Source organism: Xylona heveae (assembly GCF_001619985.1).
Source record: "Xylona heveae TC161 unplaced genomic scaffold L228scaffold_9, whole genome shotgun sequence".
Classification (NCBI taxonomy): Eukaryota; Fungi; Ascomycota; class Xylonomycetes; order Xylonales; family Xylonaceae; genus Xylona; species Xylona heveae.
The window spans coordinates 1,226,025-1,243,617 of NW_017264201.1; the positions used below are offsets into that span (position 1 = coordinate 1,226,025).

The 17,593-nt window shown below is 48.4% G+C and overlaps 5 protein-coding genes across 5 annotated transcripts; 4 read left to right on the plus strand and 1 right to left on the minus strand.

Annotated features, from left to right (window-relative positions):
- Window positions 1-927: 927 nt before the first annotated feature.
- Window positions 928-2,732, plus strand: L228DRAFT_213008 (putative transporter; the record flags this gene model as incomplete). Its single annotated transcript, XM_018329964.1, has 5 exons — window positions 928-1,116; window positions 1,167-2,336; window positions 2,398-2,516; window positions 2,573-2,656; window positions 2,708-2,732. 5 exons carry the CDS (start codon window positions 928-930, stop codon window positions 2,730-2,732), a joined length of 1,587 nt encoding a protein of 528 aa, XP_018186477.1.
- A 496-nt stretch (window positions 2,733-3,228) lies between these two features.
- L228DRAFT_256664 (PLP-dependent transferase) lies at window positions 3,229-5,607 on the plus strand. The gene is made up of 6 exons (XM_018333933.1): window positions 3,229-3,691; window positions 3,760-3,801; window positions 3,917-4,173; window positions 4,292-4,437; window positions 4,499-4,707; window positions 4,827-5,607. The coding sequence occupies exons 1-6, from the start codon at window positions 3,530-3,532 to the stop codon at window positions 5,388-5,390; spliced, it is 1,380 nt and encodes a 459-aa protein (XP_018186478.1). The 5' UTR covers window positions 3,229-3,529; the 3' UTR covers window positions 5,391-5,607.
- A 5,577-nt stretch (window positions 5,608-11,184) lies between these two features.
- On the plus strand, window positions 11,185-13,902 carry L228DRAFT_182165 (hypothetical protein). The gene is made up of 2 exons (XM_018329578.1): window positions 11,185-11,857; window positions 11,926-13,902. Exons 1-2 carry the CDS (start codon window positions 11,353-11,355, stop codon window positions 13,734-13,736), a joined length of 2,316 nt encoding a protein of 771 aa, XP_018186479.1. The 5' UTR covers window positions 11,185-11,352; the 3' UTR covers window positions 13,737-13,902.
- On the plus strand, window positions 13,902-14,595 carry L228DRAFT_182145 (hypothetical protein). Its single transcript, XM_018329577.1, has one exon. The coding sequence runs from the start codon at window positions 14,068-14,070 to the stop codon at window positions 14,527-14,529; it is 462 nt and encodes a 153-aa protein (XP_018186480.1). The 5' UTR covers window positions 13,902-14,067; the 3' UTR covers window positions 14,530-14,595.
- An 884-nt stretch (window positions 14,596-15,479) lies between these two features.
- L228DRAFT_182227 (NAD(P)-binding protein) lies at window positions 15,480-17,395 on the minus strand. Its single transcript, XM_018329579.1, has 3 exons — window positions 16,989-17,395; window positions 16,259-16,611; window positions 15,480-16,141 (listed from the first exon to the last, which is right to left on the minus strand). The coding sequence occupies exons 1-3, from the start codon at window positions 17,236-17,238 to the stop codon at window positions 15,653-15,655; spliced, it is 1,092 nt and encodes a 363-aa protein (XP_018186481.1). The 5' UTR covers window positions 17,239-17,395; the 3' UTR covers window positions 15,480-15,652.
- Window positions 17,396-17,593: the final 198 nt, after the last annotated feature.

The window sequence follows — 17,593 nt, forward strand, 5'->3', positions numbered from 1 at the left end:
CCAGTGTCACTTGCGCGTATAACCCAGTACCTGAGTATAGTCGACTTAGGGATTAGGTAGTATTGCGTGATAGTGCACGTTCCTGTAGAGCGCCCCTTAGGTTGGCACTTTCGACCTGTAATTAAATTAGGAAATAATAAACGCTGGATACTAGAATCATGGCCATGTCATTCTGGTCACTTCTTATCAGCATTTTTGCAAATTTTTCTTTGTTGTTGGAGTTGTCGATTGTACTGGTTTGCACGATCTAGTATGCATACTGTTTGGTGTTCCAAGGACGCGAAGCCCTGGTCGAGTCGCAGCACGTCAGTTCCCCGGCTCTTGCGTGATGTGATTGAAACACCCCCCACAACGTCAACATCTAGTCAAGGATCAACGACTGCACCATTTCTTTGAGTTACAATTCGCTCAGATCTTTCTTTTAGTTGACAGCGATAAGGATTCGGCATTTTCGACGGTATCAGTGGAGCAGGGGCGCTGCTGGAAATCAATGTAGTTGGATATTCAATCAGGGCGCCTTTCTTGGCCGCCATATCTGAAGAAACCACTTTTCAGCCGTCAAATTATTTTTCTATTCTGCATGCGATGGTGTCATTTTATTGGCGTTGATTTCAGCACTTAGATTGTCGCGTGGAGGTTATGCATGATGGATTCCGTGCAAGGATTGCTCAATCACCTCATTTGGGTTTTGAAGCATATATAGAGAAGATGTGCACTTAAATTTTTGACTGTAGTGTTTACGAGATTGGTCTTCTGCTATTCTGGTTGTCGATCTTTTCAGATTGCTTGGTCCTTTTCGACATCGTCTTTTGACGACTTGTGGACTCTTCAGGACCATACCAGGATTTCAAATATCCAGAGACTTCAACACCCCAGGGCGCCTCTGCCAGCGTCAAACCTTTGCAAATGTCTTCCACATTGGGCAAGATGGACTCAAATGTCAAGACATCTGAGTTCTCTGATGCTAGTCCTACCCTGAACGGTGCCAAAGGAGGAGCCTTTGATACAAAGGGGGTGGAACACTTGTACGAACCAATTGATACGTACGAAGGAAAACACAGATGGGACCCTGAATTCGAATGGGAGCCACAGGAGGAGAAGAAACTTGTTCGGAAGGTTGGTCCGCCTTGCTTTCATTGGCCGTTGCCCTTCACTAATGAGACTAGATTGATTTGCGTATCTGTTCCTGGGCTTGCATCATGTTCTTTGCCCTCCAGCTGGATCGAGGAAACATTAGCCAGGCGCTTTCGGACAATATGCTTGACGACCTTAAAATGAACACAAATGATTACAACACGGGCATGACAATCTTCTATGTTTGTTTCCTTGCAGCGGAGCTACCATCGCAATTGATATCGAAGAAACTCGGACCCGACCGATGGATACCAGTTCAAATGCTCTCCTGGAGTCTTGTGGCAGCTTTGCAGTCACTTTTGAGTGGACGAAGTTCTTTTCTCGTCTGTCGTGCTTTGCTAGGCCTCATTGAAGGTGGCTTCATTCCCGATATGATTCTCTATCTGAGCTACTTTTACACCGGAAAAGAGCTACCAACCCGGCTCAGCGGTTTCTGGACAGCCTATCAATTGACCTCGATTATTTCATCCTTCCTTGCGTATGGTCTGCTTCATATGCGTGGATACCACGGCATGAGTGGTTGGCGATGGCTCTTTGCCATTGAAGGATGTCTCACTGGGCTGATTGGTATAATCTCATATTTCTATATGCCTCCGTCGCCGACGCAAAGCGCTAGCTTCTTCCGTGGCAAAGACGGCTGGTTCTCTGAACGAGAGGAGAAAATCATGGTTAACCGGGTCTTGCGTGATGACCCTGGAAAAGGTACCATGCACAATCGCCAAGCAGTTACGCCACGGCTGCTCTGGCGCAGTCTGAAAGACTACGATATGTGGCCAGTTTATCTACTCGGTCTCAGTTGGGGTCTGCCAAATAATCCCATGACTTCCTACTTGACATTGCAGTTGCGATCGGTTGGCTTCAATACATTTAATACCAATCTTTTGACGATTCCGTCTAGTGTCATATTTATCATAGGTCTGATAACTTTCACCTGGATTTCAGAGAAGACCAATCAGCGATTTCTCCTAGTCCTGGCTGGTCAGATATGGTTCTTTCCTCTCGTGATCACGCTTGAGGTTCTTCCTGCTGATTCCGGACCATGGGTTAAATGGGTCTTGTGTACTCTGCTGGTGGGAGGCCCCTATATTCATGCCATCCTGGTGGCTGTCACAAGTCGAAACGCTGGGTCAGTTCGAACACGCACAGTGGCATCAGCTTTGTACAATATGTGCGTTCAGACAAGCAGCATTATCGGATCAAATGTAAGGCTTGCTTTCAGTCTGGGATATAACTCAAATGGTTACTAATGACGGTTAATTTTAGATTTATCGAAATGATGATAAACCTCTGTATCGGCGTGGAAACAAAGCCCTCATCGGCATCTGCGTGTACAACATGTTCCTTATTGTTGGTATCAAGTTTTACTACGTCTGGAGGAACAAGTAAGTCATCTTTAACTAAGGTGGCCGTCCTAGTAACTGATTGACCCTTCTTTTAGTGTCCGTCAAAAGAAATGGGATTCGATGAGCAGGGAAGAGAAAGAACATTACCTTCTCACGACCAAAGACGAAGGAAACAAAAGGTTGGTACAACTATTAGCAGTTTCAAGATTGCATAACTAACATCTCATTAGACTGGACTTCAGATTTGCGCATTAAATTTCGTGGTTTAAATTATTCGACCCAGATTCTCCTATACCCCTCCATTCTGTGTTTCGAGTTGTCTAAAAGCGAGCTAGACCTTTTCGGTTGCGAATGCATAAACTTATAGATTTTGGAAGACGAGAAGAAGTCTACAGATTTGAATTACCAAATACATGATTTTGACGGTATGCCAAGTTCGGTTTTATATTGTGTCTACTAGATTTCACCTTCGCTTCGATCCTCCTCTGCCTTGAATAAACTCCCTTAGGCCATATAAACTACCTAAGAACATTCCCGCTACTGCATAATTTCTTCTTCCCCCTGGGACCAGAAGCGATTCCCCGCCGTCCTGCGCTGATCTCGGTTAGGAATAAGCTGCTTACCTTATCTCCTCACTGTACAACACTCCGCTTTTCCCCCATCTACTACGTATGCCCAGGGTTGCCCAAGACGGCGGGCCTCTCGGGTAGCTATCAGGCTGTTTATCAGTGTCATTTCTGCTGAGAAAGCTAAGAAAACAGCTTATCAAGCATAGTATTTTATGGGTATACTACGTTACAAAGCTTCTAGGCAGCAGGCGGAGGGATGTCACTGGCGCGCATACTTCCGTCTGCATATCTGGGTACTCCTTTATTGATGTGGATTGATATGGTAGTGCATTTTACTGCTGACCATTGGCTCAATGCCGTCTTGGTCTACGTTTCCTCTCTGCTTCCATCCAAACTTCATCAGGGCGCCTTGCTCTTTCAATCATTATACGCTTCATTTTGAAGGTGTGACTCCTCTGCGATCACTATTATTGAATCGCCGACATGGGCGAGACGGCGAGTGCAAAAGCTCCCCCTTATCTTTCGCAGCGCGGCGAGGCTGCGGCCGCAATCGGCAGGAAGAACATATTCTTTGATGTGATATCCAACCTTTGGCATCCCGAGGACAATCCAGATGGATTCGTCAGTCTTGGTGTGGCTGAGAATGTACGGCGTTTAATTTAAGGTTTCCCCACGTTTAGCCGAACGTTTGTTGATCATTGGGTTATATGTAGGCCTTGATGCACGAAGAAATGGCTCAATTTGCGAAGAAAACGGTAGATCCACACCCTGATCTTGTCATTCGTTTGTTCATCTACTCCAATACTACCATGACAACACTGTATGCGCGTGGCGAAACCCCGTTGACTTAGTTCTACTCTTCTCTTTCAGTTCCACCTCCCTCATCATTCTCTTACATACGGCGATGGCGCAACGGGAAGCAAACGTCTACGCGCAGCCGTTGCACGATTTATGAACCGTCATTTTGACCCGGTTACGCCGATAGACCCCGAACATGTCACCACGACTATAGGTGTAACGACAGCAATTGAAGCTTCAGGGATGGCATTGGGAAATCCTGGTGATGGCTTTCTACTTGCACGTCCTTACTATGGGGCATTTCCGCCTGATCTCGGTGCACGCGCAGAGTGAGTTTATCGCATGCACTCCATTTCACTGGTCAATTTTGGCTTTGACTCTCAATTCTATCCGAACCTTGATTCGCAAAAGGCTGACCCTGGCTAACGTTTCCTAATTGACACTCAGGATCAAAGTAGTTGGGGTTTCATTCGGTGACGTTGACCCATTTGGATTGGACGCCATCGCAAAATATGAAGAAGCTCTACTTCAAGCGCATCATGATGGAATAGAAGTTAAGGCATTGATACTCTGCTCTCCGCATAACCCTCTGGGTGAGAACGCTTTTTTCTTCAAATAATGTCCCTATCACCCGACTGACCGACGTGACTACAGGTCGATGCTTTCCAAAAGATGTTCTCATTGAATTGATGCGCTTTTGCCAAAAGTATAGACTCCACCTCATAAGTGACGAGATCTATGCCCTTTCCATTTGGGAGAACGCAGAAGCCCCCGAGGCAGTAGGATTTACATCCGTATTGTCAATTGATACGACAGGAATCATAGATCGAAATCTTATCCATGTGTTTTGGGGCATGAGCAAGGTACGTGACATTGCTCTCAAACCCATCCAATCAAAACACGATGTCTCCTGCCCATTTAAACCCGCAGAATCGAGCGGTCCACCCCGTTTATACCCAAGATTGTCGTTGACGATACCTAGGACTTCGGAGCCAACGGTCTCCGAATCGGCTTTATAATCAGTCAGCATAATCAAGAATTCCAAAAAGCGTTGCGCGGACATTCTGCATTCCGATATCCGTCATCGCTTTCAGACAATCTGGCAGCAAACGTCTTGGAAGATGACGAGTTCACAGAATATTACATCCGTACTAATCGGCAAAGATTAGCCGACTCGTTTGCTTGCATGGCAGATTTCCTAAAGAGAGAAGGCATTCCGTATTATCATGGTTCTAACGCGGCATTCTTCATGTGGGCAGATCTACGGCCGACGTCAAGACGTGTATCGCCTAAGCCTGAGACTTTGGATGCCAGCCTTGATGCGATGAGACTGGTTGATGAAGTGACAACTGAAACACCCCCATCATCGGGTGCGTCGACCGAGACGGAGGCCATCATGTCGAGATTGCTCGCAAAGAAGGTCTTCTTAGCAAGCGGTGAGGCATTTGGAAGCGAGGAGCCCGGCTGGTTCCGGATCGTGTTCTCGCAGCCTCGGCCTTATGTGGAGGAGGGTTTGAGGCGCATTTTAGAAGCTATGAAAGAGTAATTGGTACTGATACAGCGCTGTATTAAACTTCATGCTCTATCTATAGATGTGCTGGCAATTAAGTGGCGGGAGTCTTTCTCCGCAGTTTGATATTTGGTTACTTTAAGGTGTTGTCAGGTTATCGTCTAGTGGACATGTTATCATTAAACAAAACCTGTGTGCATACTATACCATATTTTAATAATTCGATCAATAATTATTAAATATTATCTGAGGCTAAAGACAGGACTATGATCAGAACATCTATTAAGATGTGCTGCTATATTTCTGTCGGCACAATTATATTCACAAATTTTAACGAAAATCAATAGATTCCATGGAAAAACCTGATGCGGAATAAATATTTTCTATACAAGTGAAAAATTCAACATTTGCGGACAGATTTTTTTTGCATATATATATGCAGGTAATGATTCAGGCACAGCAATGCTTCTAAAACGTTTGGTCATCAAATGCATTGTTGTCATATATGCCGATGCTGCCGTTGCCTCGGTTTCAAAGAAATGTCGATCCCCCTTTGGCCCCTTCGAACAAATACGAAACAAGGTACATCCCTGAGATCGGAACGTGGGGTGTTCCCCTCGGGAGTAATAGCCGCCAACTCTTCGCTTCAACCTGCAGCACCACGGCGTACCGGACCGACAACTCCGCATCATCCCTCCACATTGACGTATTACCAAGCCTGATCACTGATATGATTTGATTCCGAGCATCACAAGTACTGTAATCAAATTGATAATCTCGCGCCCCACAGTCAGCCTCCGCAATTTATTTTTCAACAATTTTCGGAATGAGCTCTGCTGCTCATGTCACGAGTCGCTGCATTGCTTTTTTGATCATTACGACACATTTTCCATCTTGCTTTTTTAGTAATAATTACAGAGGTAACCTGTGAATGTTGATTATTGAGCTGACGGACCGGACTTCTTTTTCGGCTCAACAATCCCTTTTTTCTCACCCACAACCAGGTTAGCCTTCATGCTTGAGCTTGCAGCTTGCGTCACAGGAGAAATACTAATGCGTATACGACCAGGACATCTGAGATAATAAGGATGGAGAGTAAGGACCAAAATGTTATGGACACACTGCTACTTCAATATTGCGGAGGATTATGTCCGAAAAGCCCGAGATATCTCCTTTGGCTTATTCGAAAAGTCCGACGGAATACTGCTTTCTAACCCCGCTATTGTTCATCCTGGAGCTTCATAGTCCTTGTGGATTTCCAATCTGGAAACTAGATCAATTGGGCACCGGCACCGGCACCGGCACTATCGTCAGCGGCAAGCGCTGAATAAGTCTCGCAATACGATACCAGCGTGGCAATCTTCCTGAATCCAATATGTCTGGCACCAAGATGCGTCAGTCTTCCTGAGCTCCTGAACTGCCTGGAGCTCCTTGAACTTGCTAACCAGCGCAGACTTGCAAGCTCAACGTTTTGGAATTATTGTTAGGCTCCACTTCGTTGCTGACGCTTACGGAGCTTATGAAGCGTTGATACTAATCGCCAAGAACCCGTAGCAGGTTTGGCGAAGGCGACTTGAGCTCACTGAGTCTTTCCTTTGCCGTGCTCAGGAGGAACCACTCGTACAACTTGGCACACTCCATTTTGGACCAGTTAGGCTGGTTTCCTGGGAGATTGTCGCTGCTGCATCTCTGCCAGGCCTACAGGACCAATGCGAGGTCACGCAGGAATACTACCTAGGTAGTCTCTCCTCTGACTGTCGAAGAACAAGTTCATAGTCAGCTGGCGTGGCATACCGATACTTGTACGTAAATCCCAAGGCCAACTGGAATGCTGCCTACTGGACCATGGTAGGCTGTGCCTAGTTTCCGTGACATAGGATAGATCCGTGTTGTACTAGTTTGTTCATGACGACAGCTAGAAAATTACAGCCTGGCTAGAGCTTCTAGCTTGAGAGATAGAAGAAACGAATTCTCCCGCCTTGGCTCTCGCACATATCTAGTATTTGACACCGTGTAAGTCTTGCCTGATAGATGTGATACGAGATAGTGCGGTTGATTTAGGCCTCACTGCGGTTTATAAGGAGGCCCTATACACATGTGATCATACTAGTATACTTTTTAGCCTATTTTTGAGGTAAACATATCACGTTTCGAAACGGCTCAATTGTTTGTCAGAAAAAACGCTGCCAAGTGACGACGGAAAAAAAGGAAAAGGAAAGCTACAGTAGTGAGATATCAGACAGCTAGGCAGCGTCGGTGACTCATTTGCCGATGGTTGACCAGCGGATGGAGAGAACTGCCATTCCGGTTCTCTGAGCTCGCCCGACTCGGTCTGTGGCTGATGCCGTGGCGAGACCTTGGGCTGGCATACCTGGGCAACATCCTTCCGGGTCAGCGACGACCGACACCAGGGGCGAAGGGGACGGGCACCAGCACCTGATCCGGGTCCGCAACCGAGATTTCTTACCTGAAGCACGAAGGGTACTGTACATTACTTAGACTGCTGTCATCGCGAACCTCTCTGTGCAAACATCGGTATTTAGTCCGTACATGTACTTGATTTCTCCGCGGCGCGGATGACATGGTGGCAAAGTCTTTTGGCTAAGCCAGCCTGCTTTAGCATGATCGACGAATAACAATCCAGGCAGCAATCCGACTTTAGGACGTTGCCGATTGGTTCAGCCTTTGACTATGTACAACCGCAATGGGTTAAATGAAGACACATTGATGCTGGAAAACACGGCATCTGAGCAGTAAATCAGCTGCCATTTGCATAGCATCCAGACCTTTGGAAGGCAACCGTCGGGCTCTTGCGTTTCCCCACTCTACGTGTATTTTTTCATTTTTCTTTCCCTTGCGTGTCATTTGATATTTCTTTGTTTTTTTATTAAAACCTGTTTGCTTTTACGGACGATACCGTGATTTTCCGATCCCAGAGGATAGGTAGTCTAGGAATCGCGAATGCGTTTCGTATGAAAACAACTGATCCGATGGCAGCCAAGGAGGATGATTTCCGCCGCAGCTGGGAACAAAATGCTTTGTGTCATGTCAGTGAAGACTATGATTGCTTATCGACCATGGCAGCGTTGCACAATTAAACTCTGAGAAAATCAGAAACAAGCGGCTCCCCCCGTACTCTGTGTATACTCCGTACACAAAAGGGTCCAACAAGGAGACAGGTGAAGGGGAGGCGTCAGCCAGCAACCATAATTTCAAAATGCCGTATTTCGGCAATCGAAACGACTCCTGGCCAATCACAATCACGTATCAGCCTCCCAGCGGAGGTTGCCGTCTAGGCGGTGTGGTGGCAGGAGGGGGTCATGCTGGGTTTTACTGGGTCTGTTCTTGATAATACTTTGCTCTTCTGGGCATGGCTTCATCCCATTACGCACCCTTCATCTTCTGCATCGCATGCCGGAGAGGCCGAACAGCGCGAGGAATACCGTTTTGGTTGCACAGGCTCTTTCTCAACTTAAAAAAGTGGCAGTGAAAATTTGCGTGTCGTCTCACTACGGGAAGCTTCCAAAGGGAGACATGGTAGTACTGTTTTTCGTAGAAGAGAGAGGAGAAAGAACACGTCGTGCGGGTATCAATCTCCACTTGGAACAAGTATCGACCAAGACTGAAATTCGGTGCCCAAGGTACCATCATAATTGCTTCCGTCTATAACCTCGGTTTACAGGTCCTCCTTGGTACCGCCTATTTGGGGGTCCACACGAACGGATCAAGTATTGAATGATTACGGACAGTGGTTGGAAGAGGATAACACGGCAGTGCGGCAAACCCATGACCGTTTGTGGAGCTCAGGCAGAGACCCAGCCAAGCCAGCCAGAGAGATAGACAGATCAGTCAATCGGAAATGATGGCAGGTGAAAGGGCGCGTAGACATCATTTATGATACGGAAGATGAAGACGAAGAGCTAGCTAACACAAAGTGCAAAAAGATCTCAAAGTGATGATCAGAAAAATTACGTGTGATGACTTCAAAGATTTGCCCCAATATGGCCCAAACCTCTCAAGACTCATTTCATGACTGAAGGCGAATTCTCAGACGGAAGGAGTTGGCCGAAGGCGGATAAGTTACCCATAGCAGAGTATGAGGAAGTGCAAGTTAGGGTAACTTGGTGATGAAGGTGGTGGCGACGACCTTTCTGGGAACCCCGAATCTCTTCCGTTCACCTTCTTTGGGAGGAAAAGGATGGGATGAGTGGGTGAGCGGATGGCTCACCCACAAGGCATCCAACCTACCTATTACTATTACTTGTCTTGATTTGGGGCGACTTGTTTTTTTCTTGCTAGCGATGACTCTACTCCCTGCGCGCGCCTCTCGCCTTCGCTCTCTTCGGTCCCCCACCCACCCATTACTATTTGCAAATCCCACAGCCCGAAGGCAAAAGGAATCCCCTCCAGCCGACCGTAGCCCACCCCCCGAGCGAACGCAACAACACTTACCCCCCCCAGTCCGGCGTGTAAGAGTCAAAACCGCCTTGCCTCCCCCCCCCCAGATCATTTTCGAAATTCTTTCCAAGCAAGCAAAGATGATGCTCATCACGCCCTTCTAGATCTCGAGCGTCTCGCTCTAATCAGTCACCAAGGTCATTTTATCATCCACGCTTGTATCATCATTTACGGTTTACGAATCTCTCCTCTCAACGTCTTTGTCATTACTTCTTTCGGTGCAATAATAGCTCTGTTTTCTCTCTTACTCTCTACCTAAATCTCTCTCGGTTACTCACAGCCTGCTGCCTGTGTGCTGAGAAAGTCTGAGTTGGTGCCTATTTGCACTTTTGGTATAGTGCGCCCACTGTTGCTGCTGCCTTTGTCTCGGGCGCGCGCGAAAGTGCTGTCATCCCCACCAAGAGTCTCGACCGCCACACACCTCCGAAAGACTCATCCGCCCAGGCCTCTCGCTCTCACTCTCCGACTCATTCAGTCATATCTCGGCCTCCCCCATCGCCACTTCCGCCACCCCTATTAATCCTCCCCGATCTTCCACCTTTCTTCAACCTCTCCTCTCTCTTCCCGGTCGACTAGGTCTCCGCCCATATTAGTCACGCTGCATTTCCGCTGACTGAACTTGGAGAGACTTTGGTCAACTTCCGCTCCTCTCGACGTGTCCTTCACCAGTCCTACGCCGAGGTACACGAATCGTTAAAATCGAAACCTCTCCTTCCCGGAAAATCTCCACTCACTATATTACGATTTATTATATCATCATCTCTTTGACCTTTTAGCTGCATTTTTCGTCTTCTGCTCGTCTCGCTTTCCAACCGCTTTTTTACACTCGTCGATTATTACGTCAAAATGTATATGCCCTACATTGCCAGTCCGGCCACCAGCTTCGTCCTTTCCACCGTCGTTGTTGTCAACTGGGAATCCGCTCGTAAGGGTTCTGATTACTAGATATCTTCGCGTCGCTTCGATCATAACATCTCCCACGACATCTATCAAGTTTATTTAAACTTGATCTCTGTCGTGTTTCGTTTCGTATCGATACGGCGCCGTGAGGAGTCTGGACTGTCTCATCTCTACGTTGGATTCTTTCCGGTTCACACATTCGCATTTGTGGCGCGTGGGATCTTTTTCCTCTGGTCTGATAGATATCGGTCTGTTTCGTCCTTTTTGACAAAACGCTCGTCTTGTTTCCTGTTTAGGTTGCATCAAGATCGGTATCTAGGGGAGCAAAGGAGAAGCTTCTCATTTTCTGCAAATCAAAACGATTGGAAAGGATAGAGGCCTTGAGGTTATCCGCCACCTCTTGAAATAAAATCCGGCGGATTACGGTCACAGGAACAAATCGAACGGTTTTTGTCGCATCGGTAAACTCGGTCACCCCACGGTATCTCGCGATCATCACGATCATACGTTTTCCTCCGCATTACTCCGCATTTCCGCTTCTTCCCGAACTCTAATTGACCCCCTTGTCTTATCTTCTATTCATATTCTCCGACTGACACACGGTTGTGGTTGCTGTCATTGACTTTACTTTGCTTTCGTGATGGAGCTTGACGGTGCCTTACTCACCGTTCCGAGCCCCCTCGAGGCTTCCCATGGTCGCGACATCAACACTACCACACGTCATCCTTACTCTTCATCACTCTCTTCCTCTGCCTCTTCCTCTTCCTCCTCTGTCTTTTCTGTCGACTCAATCCTGTCTCAAAGCTCGGCCAGCTCTGCGAGCTCGTCCCGTTCGCTTCAGGCCCTCCTGGAGAATGATAATGATGCGTCGTATCCGTCTTCTGCTTCCCAATGTTCAATCGCTCGGATCACCGCTGCGACCAATACTACTGGAACGGAATCGGTTGCTGCGTCGTTGTCGGCCTCAAAGGTTGCCGCTGGTGTAGTCCCCTCGGAGCTGCGCAAGCACCCCAGGCGGACACAAGCTGCGGCGCCCTGCGCGGGTCAGGTCTCCGGTGCTTGTTCGCAAGTGCCTTCAGCCCGGGCTCCGCCTTCCCTGGTGCGCCAGAGCGAACGGAAAGTCAACTTCGTCGATAATCTTGTCGGTAAGGAATCTGTACCCACCACTACTGGCCCACCAAGTCTCGTGCTAAAGCGTTTTGTCATCCTCAAGTCTCTGCTGCACAGATGGTCGAGACTATCTGGCCCCTTTCGGACGTTAGCTGCCGCACCGGCAACAACCTGGGGAGTAAGAGTGTACTTCCTCTCCGCACCTTCATTCAGGAGACACTGCGGCGCTCAAGGACCTCTTATTCCACACTCCAGGTTGCGCTCTACTACCTCGTCCTGATCAAGTCCCATGTCCCGAAGCACGATTTCACCATGGAGCAGCCGCCAGAGGACAGCCACAGCATTCGGGCCCTTCAGTGTGGCCGCAGGATGTTTTTGGCCGCCTTGATCCTTGCCTCCAAGTACCTCCAGGATCGGAATTACTCTGCTCGTGCGTGGAGCAAGATTTCTGGACTCAACACCTGCGAAATCAATGCCAATGAGCTGTCTTTTCTCAAGGCCGTAAATTGGCGGCTGCACATATCCGAGCCCGTATTCCAGCGGTGGACTGATATTGTCCTCAAGTATACTCCATCGGCGCCGTCTGCATCCCCTGTTGCTGCGTCTTCTCCAATTCCCCTGGATAAGAACATGAGCAATGCGTGGCGATCCGTCATTCCCCGGCTAACACCGGAGCTCGAAAATATCGAACCCCCGGCCGTGGAAGTGACGGAACCCCGTCGCATCGTCTCACCGGTCAGCCTCAACTGCTCTCCTCATCTTGCTGTTGAGTCTGAGCGTTTCAATGCTTGCGACATGTCGACGACTTCCACCTTGCCTACGCCGAAACCATTGTGCGTTCCGCCACGTGTGCTGGAGCCCACTCCGCGCTTCCAGCCTCAGACGCTCCCGTCTCTATCGCGCATGGTACCGCTTCCGACTCCTTCTCCGTCGCCGCCTTATGGCTTTCCGGGTTCGACACCGAGCGTGCCTGACATGTGCCTGAGACGGCCGTCGATTGGGTCAGCGTTGGCAATGGCTCAGAACGCTTGCATGGCCCGCACCTCGTTGGAGCAGTGGGTCGTTCCTCCCACTTCTGCATCTGCTGCCAAGCCTTTTGTCCCCGAGGGCTACGTTTCTGGACGTCGGACATCGCTCGCTCGCTCGTCGCCTCCGGTCTCGTCACCAGAGTCTATGACGTCGGACAATTCTTCTGCTTCATCTTCACGGTCTTCTCGATCCTCTTCGATTTCCTCTGTTGCGTCTTCACTGTGCGCGCCACCTTCAGCCAATTTCTTGGCTGCTCGGGCGACTTGTCGGAACGCAACGCTGAAGGGATCTGCAAGGGCCATTCGAGGCGGTTCCGTGTTTGAAGATGTCTTGGAGAGTGCCGAGTGCACGTCCTCGCCCGAGTCGTACGCCGGGTCCGTCCACTCTGTCCCGGACTTTTCGAACTTTTCCCTCAGCAGTGGTACGCCTTATGAGCGATCAGTCTCTTCCCGTGCTCCCCCTTGCGAGACCGTGCAACCTAGTTGCCTCATGCTCAACCAAGGCACCGAGTCGGGGGATGGCTCTTCTGTTCTGAGGGGCCAGAAGCGAAGTCGAGGTTGCGAAGAGCCATCGCTGCAGCGTCACGTGCGCAAGCTGATGGCCTCGCAATCTCTCCGAGGGGATATGGTGGTTCAGGATCGGTCCTCTACCAGCACTCCTTCAATCCTCTTGGATCGTTCCTACCAGTCAACACCCACTGTTGTTGGAACTGGCGTCGAAGACGGCGCAGTCGTCGCCAAGGCGACACAGCTGCCCACGAGCTTTGCCACGTATCGTCTCCCTCTGCAGAAGGACATGGGACGAAAGCGAGCGTGCTGCGCTGAAGAAGCACGTGTAGTTCCCGATGCAGGGTCTCGGCCCAGCATGTGGAATGACGTCTTATGATTGCGTTAAAACTCTCTCTCTAATGCCTCCCCCCACCGCTTTCCACGACAACCCGCCCCAAAAAGATATAACCAAATTTAATATATAATCTGGTGTGTGTGTGCCTTTTTTTTTCCTTTTTGTCCAAAGTGGCAAGACATGGGAAGGCGAAAAAGGAAGACTTGAGACTTGCTACTTGCTACGGCTTTGCTTAGCTTTCCTTTTGTTGTCAAGCAACTGCTATTCTGCTGCTCCACAACGCTGCTTTTTTTGCGCACAACAAAAGAGGTTTTCTATCCTTTTCCTTTCTTTTTGGATTGGATCTTCTGGCAACTTGCATCGTTTGCGCAACATGGCATTTGTCTTGGCTGGGATATACCTATCCCTTCCACTTTACCCCCTTACCTGTCTTTTCTCCCGTCCCTACCTTTTCTTCTCTTCCTCACCTCGCTATCCGTCTTCACATCCTCCTTTTTCTTGCTCATCTCGTCTGCTACTCTATATCTCCACCCCCGACATGTCCAACCAACAAACTTGTTCGTTGTTGGCCCCGGGGATCTGTTTTCGCGTCGCGTCGCTTCGACTCTCACGCAATGATATCACTTCTACATTATTTGCCTTGGCGAGGGGGGGTTTGGTCCTTTGGTCCCGTTGGTCCCGGTGTTTTCTTCTTCCTTTTCCTCCTCCTTTTTCCCCCCTCTCCTTTTCTTCTTTACCGCTCTCCTACCCCTTGGCTCCCTGGTACGGGTTACGGTACGGGTTCCGGTACGGGGACTTTTCTCTTGACTTTTTTTTTCGCTCGTACCACCTCTAGTCACTCCTAGCATCGTAGTTTATAGTAGCTATATATATCAACCATACCAAATGAATTATCACCTTATCTTCATATCATTATCATTATCATTATCATGTCGTCATATCAACATAGCTTTATAGCATCATATCTTCATATCATTGTAACAGTCATCATTGTTCCCATTGTCATCGTCAGCATTACCATCATTGTTATCATCATATCATCATATCATCATGTCATTATCATTGTTAATATGCTTGTTGATTTGATTGTCATCATCATTCTCGACTACCATTTCCATCGTCCCTGCAGTACTACCACTCCTGCATTACAGTATACCTTACAGTGCTACAATACTACGGTACTACTGCACTACCCGTAATCATTATCCTTTGCATCGTAACATTAGTCGACTATTGTAATCTCTCGTCGTCGTTGTCGATGTCATTATTGTCGTATCCTCATTAAGCCATGTACGTTATGAGGCCAGGGCGGTGATACTACTAGGTATATACGGAGTAGATTAAGCTTCTGTATCGACTATGTATCGTACCTTGCCTTAAGTTCATTAATGTATACTAACTTAGCAAGTAAAGTCAAGGCAGACAGGCAGGCGGCTACGGGTGTATGACTAATGGTAGGTAAAGCTATGTTTGTCTAAAATGATATGTTCATTGATATGGATATTTGATATGGATATGCTAGTACACAGTACGAAATACAAAACATGAAATACACAGTACGAAATACAAAGTATGAAATACACAGTACAAATACACCCTGGGAGAAATGGCATGAGGTGATTACGAGGTACAATATATATCTTGCCGAGTGTCTTAAAGGGGAAAATGGAATGAACGCGTAAGGGAAGACAATGGGATAAAGACGCAAGAAGACAAGAAAGTGAAAAGTAGGCTGTTGTTTTTGATTCCTAATCTATTTGTTTTGATTGAGGCTGTGAATTCATTATGCACCCCATGGGCATATTGGTTATTGGTTATTGGTCAGATCAGCTCAAACACAAACTCAAAATTCTGAAGCCTCGAATGCTCTACTACTCAAACACTCAGACACTCAAAAGCTCAAAAGCTCAAAAGCCACAAGCCCTCCTCCTTCCCGAACATCAATACGCAGGATCAGATTACAGATACTGCTCAAATGCCTTGGCGGTATCACGAACCGACTTGTCAAAGGGAATATAGTCCCATCCACCACCAATCGCGTCTATGATCTTGGTGCCATACACCTTGGGGCCGTCCTCGGGGAAGCGCCAGCCGGGCAAGACGTAGCCTGCTCCGGGGTTGCCCTTGGGGATAATGTCGGTGCGTTGCGGGTATGCTTCGCGCAGCGCATCGGCAATGGCTTGCGGAGGAGCTGTGCCCGCGACGGCGAGGAAGCGCTGGCCGGCGCTCTGAGCGGGATGCTCGGCGGCCCAGATGTGGATGGTCGCGACGTCGCGGACGTCGACAAAGGATCCGCTGCCGATTTTTGGTGGGATCGTCTTTGCCTCGCCGGAGAAGATGGACCAGACGGGTAAAAGGGTCTCGTTCAATGACGAGGGAGAGGAAGGCAACTGGACAGGCGGACCCACGACGACGCCGGGGTTGACGGCCGTGAGGGCGAAGTGTGGCTAATACATTGTTAGTAACTTGGTTATACGTTTGAGTCGTATTACACAGATATGAACCATCGAATCGATGGTCGGTCTGACGGGGGTATATGTAGGATCTGATCTGAAAGGGCTTACCTTTTTCTCATCTCTAAACTTCCATACGGCTCGCTCGGCTGCAGATTTTGACGCAGCGTAGAGCACACCCACCGGAGTCTCTTCTCCACGCGCCTTGGCCTCCTTGGCCTGGGGCTCGGCCGAGGTGTTCCAGTCGGCTTCGGTGTAGTAGTGGGTAGGCCCATAGACAGCCGGGTCCGAAATAGCGGCCACAGACGATGTGATCACAAGGGTTTCAAGCTGGGGCCCAGCATGCTCGAGAGCCGAGGTCAGAACCCCCGTGATACCTGCCACGGCCGGACCCACAAAGTGGTCCCACGTCTTCAAGTCCCGGAAATTGATGGGCGACGCCGTGTGGAATATGAGGTGCGTGCCTGCAAATGATCAGATCAAAATGCTCGACTGGGAAGAACAGGAAAAGATGGAGCAACTGTGGCGCAATGGACTTTTCTAATATAGGAAGGAAGCAAAAGGGGGCAAAAAAAAAAAAAAAAAAAAAAAAAAAAAGATGTTATGACGAGGTGGTAATAAAGTTTTTCTCAAAGAAAGAATTGAAAAACACCAATCGAAAGGCATGAAATAAGCAAGGAATGATTATTGATATTTGCAATCGGCCGAAGAAGCCCGAGCTTGACACTTATGCAGCAATGCAGACGGCGAGACAGCTACGGAATAGATGGCCCGAAAGAATGTCCCAATGGAACATTCTTGAACTGTGTAATTCGGTACAAGAAAGGATGGCTTCACTAACCTTTGACGGCTTCATCGAAAGCGCCAGGCACAGTCATGTCCGGGACTTGGATAGCCTGGACACGACCGGCATCCGCAAATGGCTTGTATGCCCCTTGAAGAAGTCCATCGACGCTCTTGGCAGATCGGGACGTGCCTCGGAGCGTATAACCTTTACGGAGTAAGTCGAATCCAATGGCGGAAGCAATGTAGCCATTGATGCCGGTCACAAGGGCCACCTTGCCATTGCTAGCGGCGAGCGAGGTTGCCATCTTCAAAGCTCCCGATTGCGTGATCGGGGATGCTTGTAGCGATGAAGGTAAGTCGATGGAAGCACGGCAAATCAAGTCGGAAAATTTATTTCTCTCGTAAACTGACGAATAACTGACGATTGGAATTAAGTTGGTGCGCTATTGTCTTTGCTCTGCAGTAAAAGATTGCGATTTCCCGTTCTATTGATGGTATGCAGTAACAATGAAGCGATATGACTGCTTTCAAAAATGAACCCCGAACGAAATGACCAAGGCTTTTATACTTTTCGTGGAAGCCTGAATATGCTCAGCAACAGGAAGAATGGGCTTTTGTAATCATCCCGCATTATTAAAGCACAGCATGATTAGTTTGATC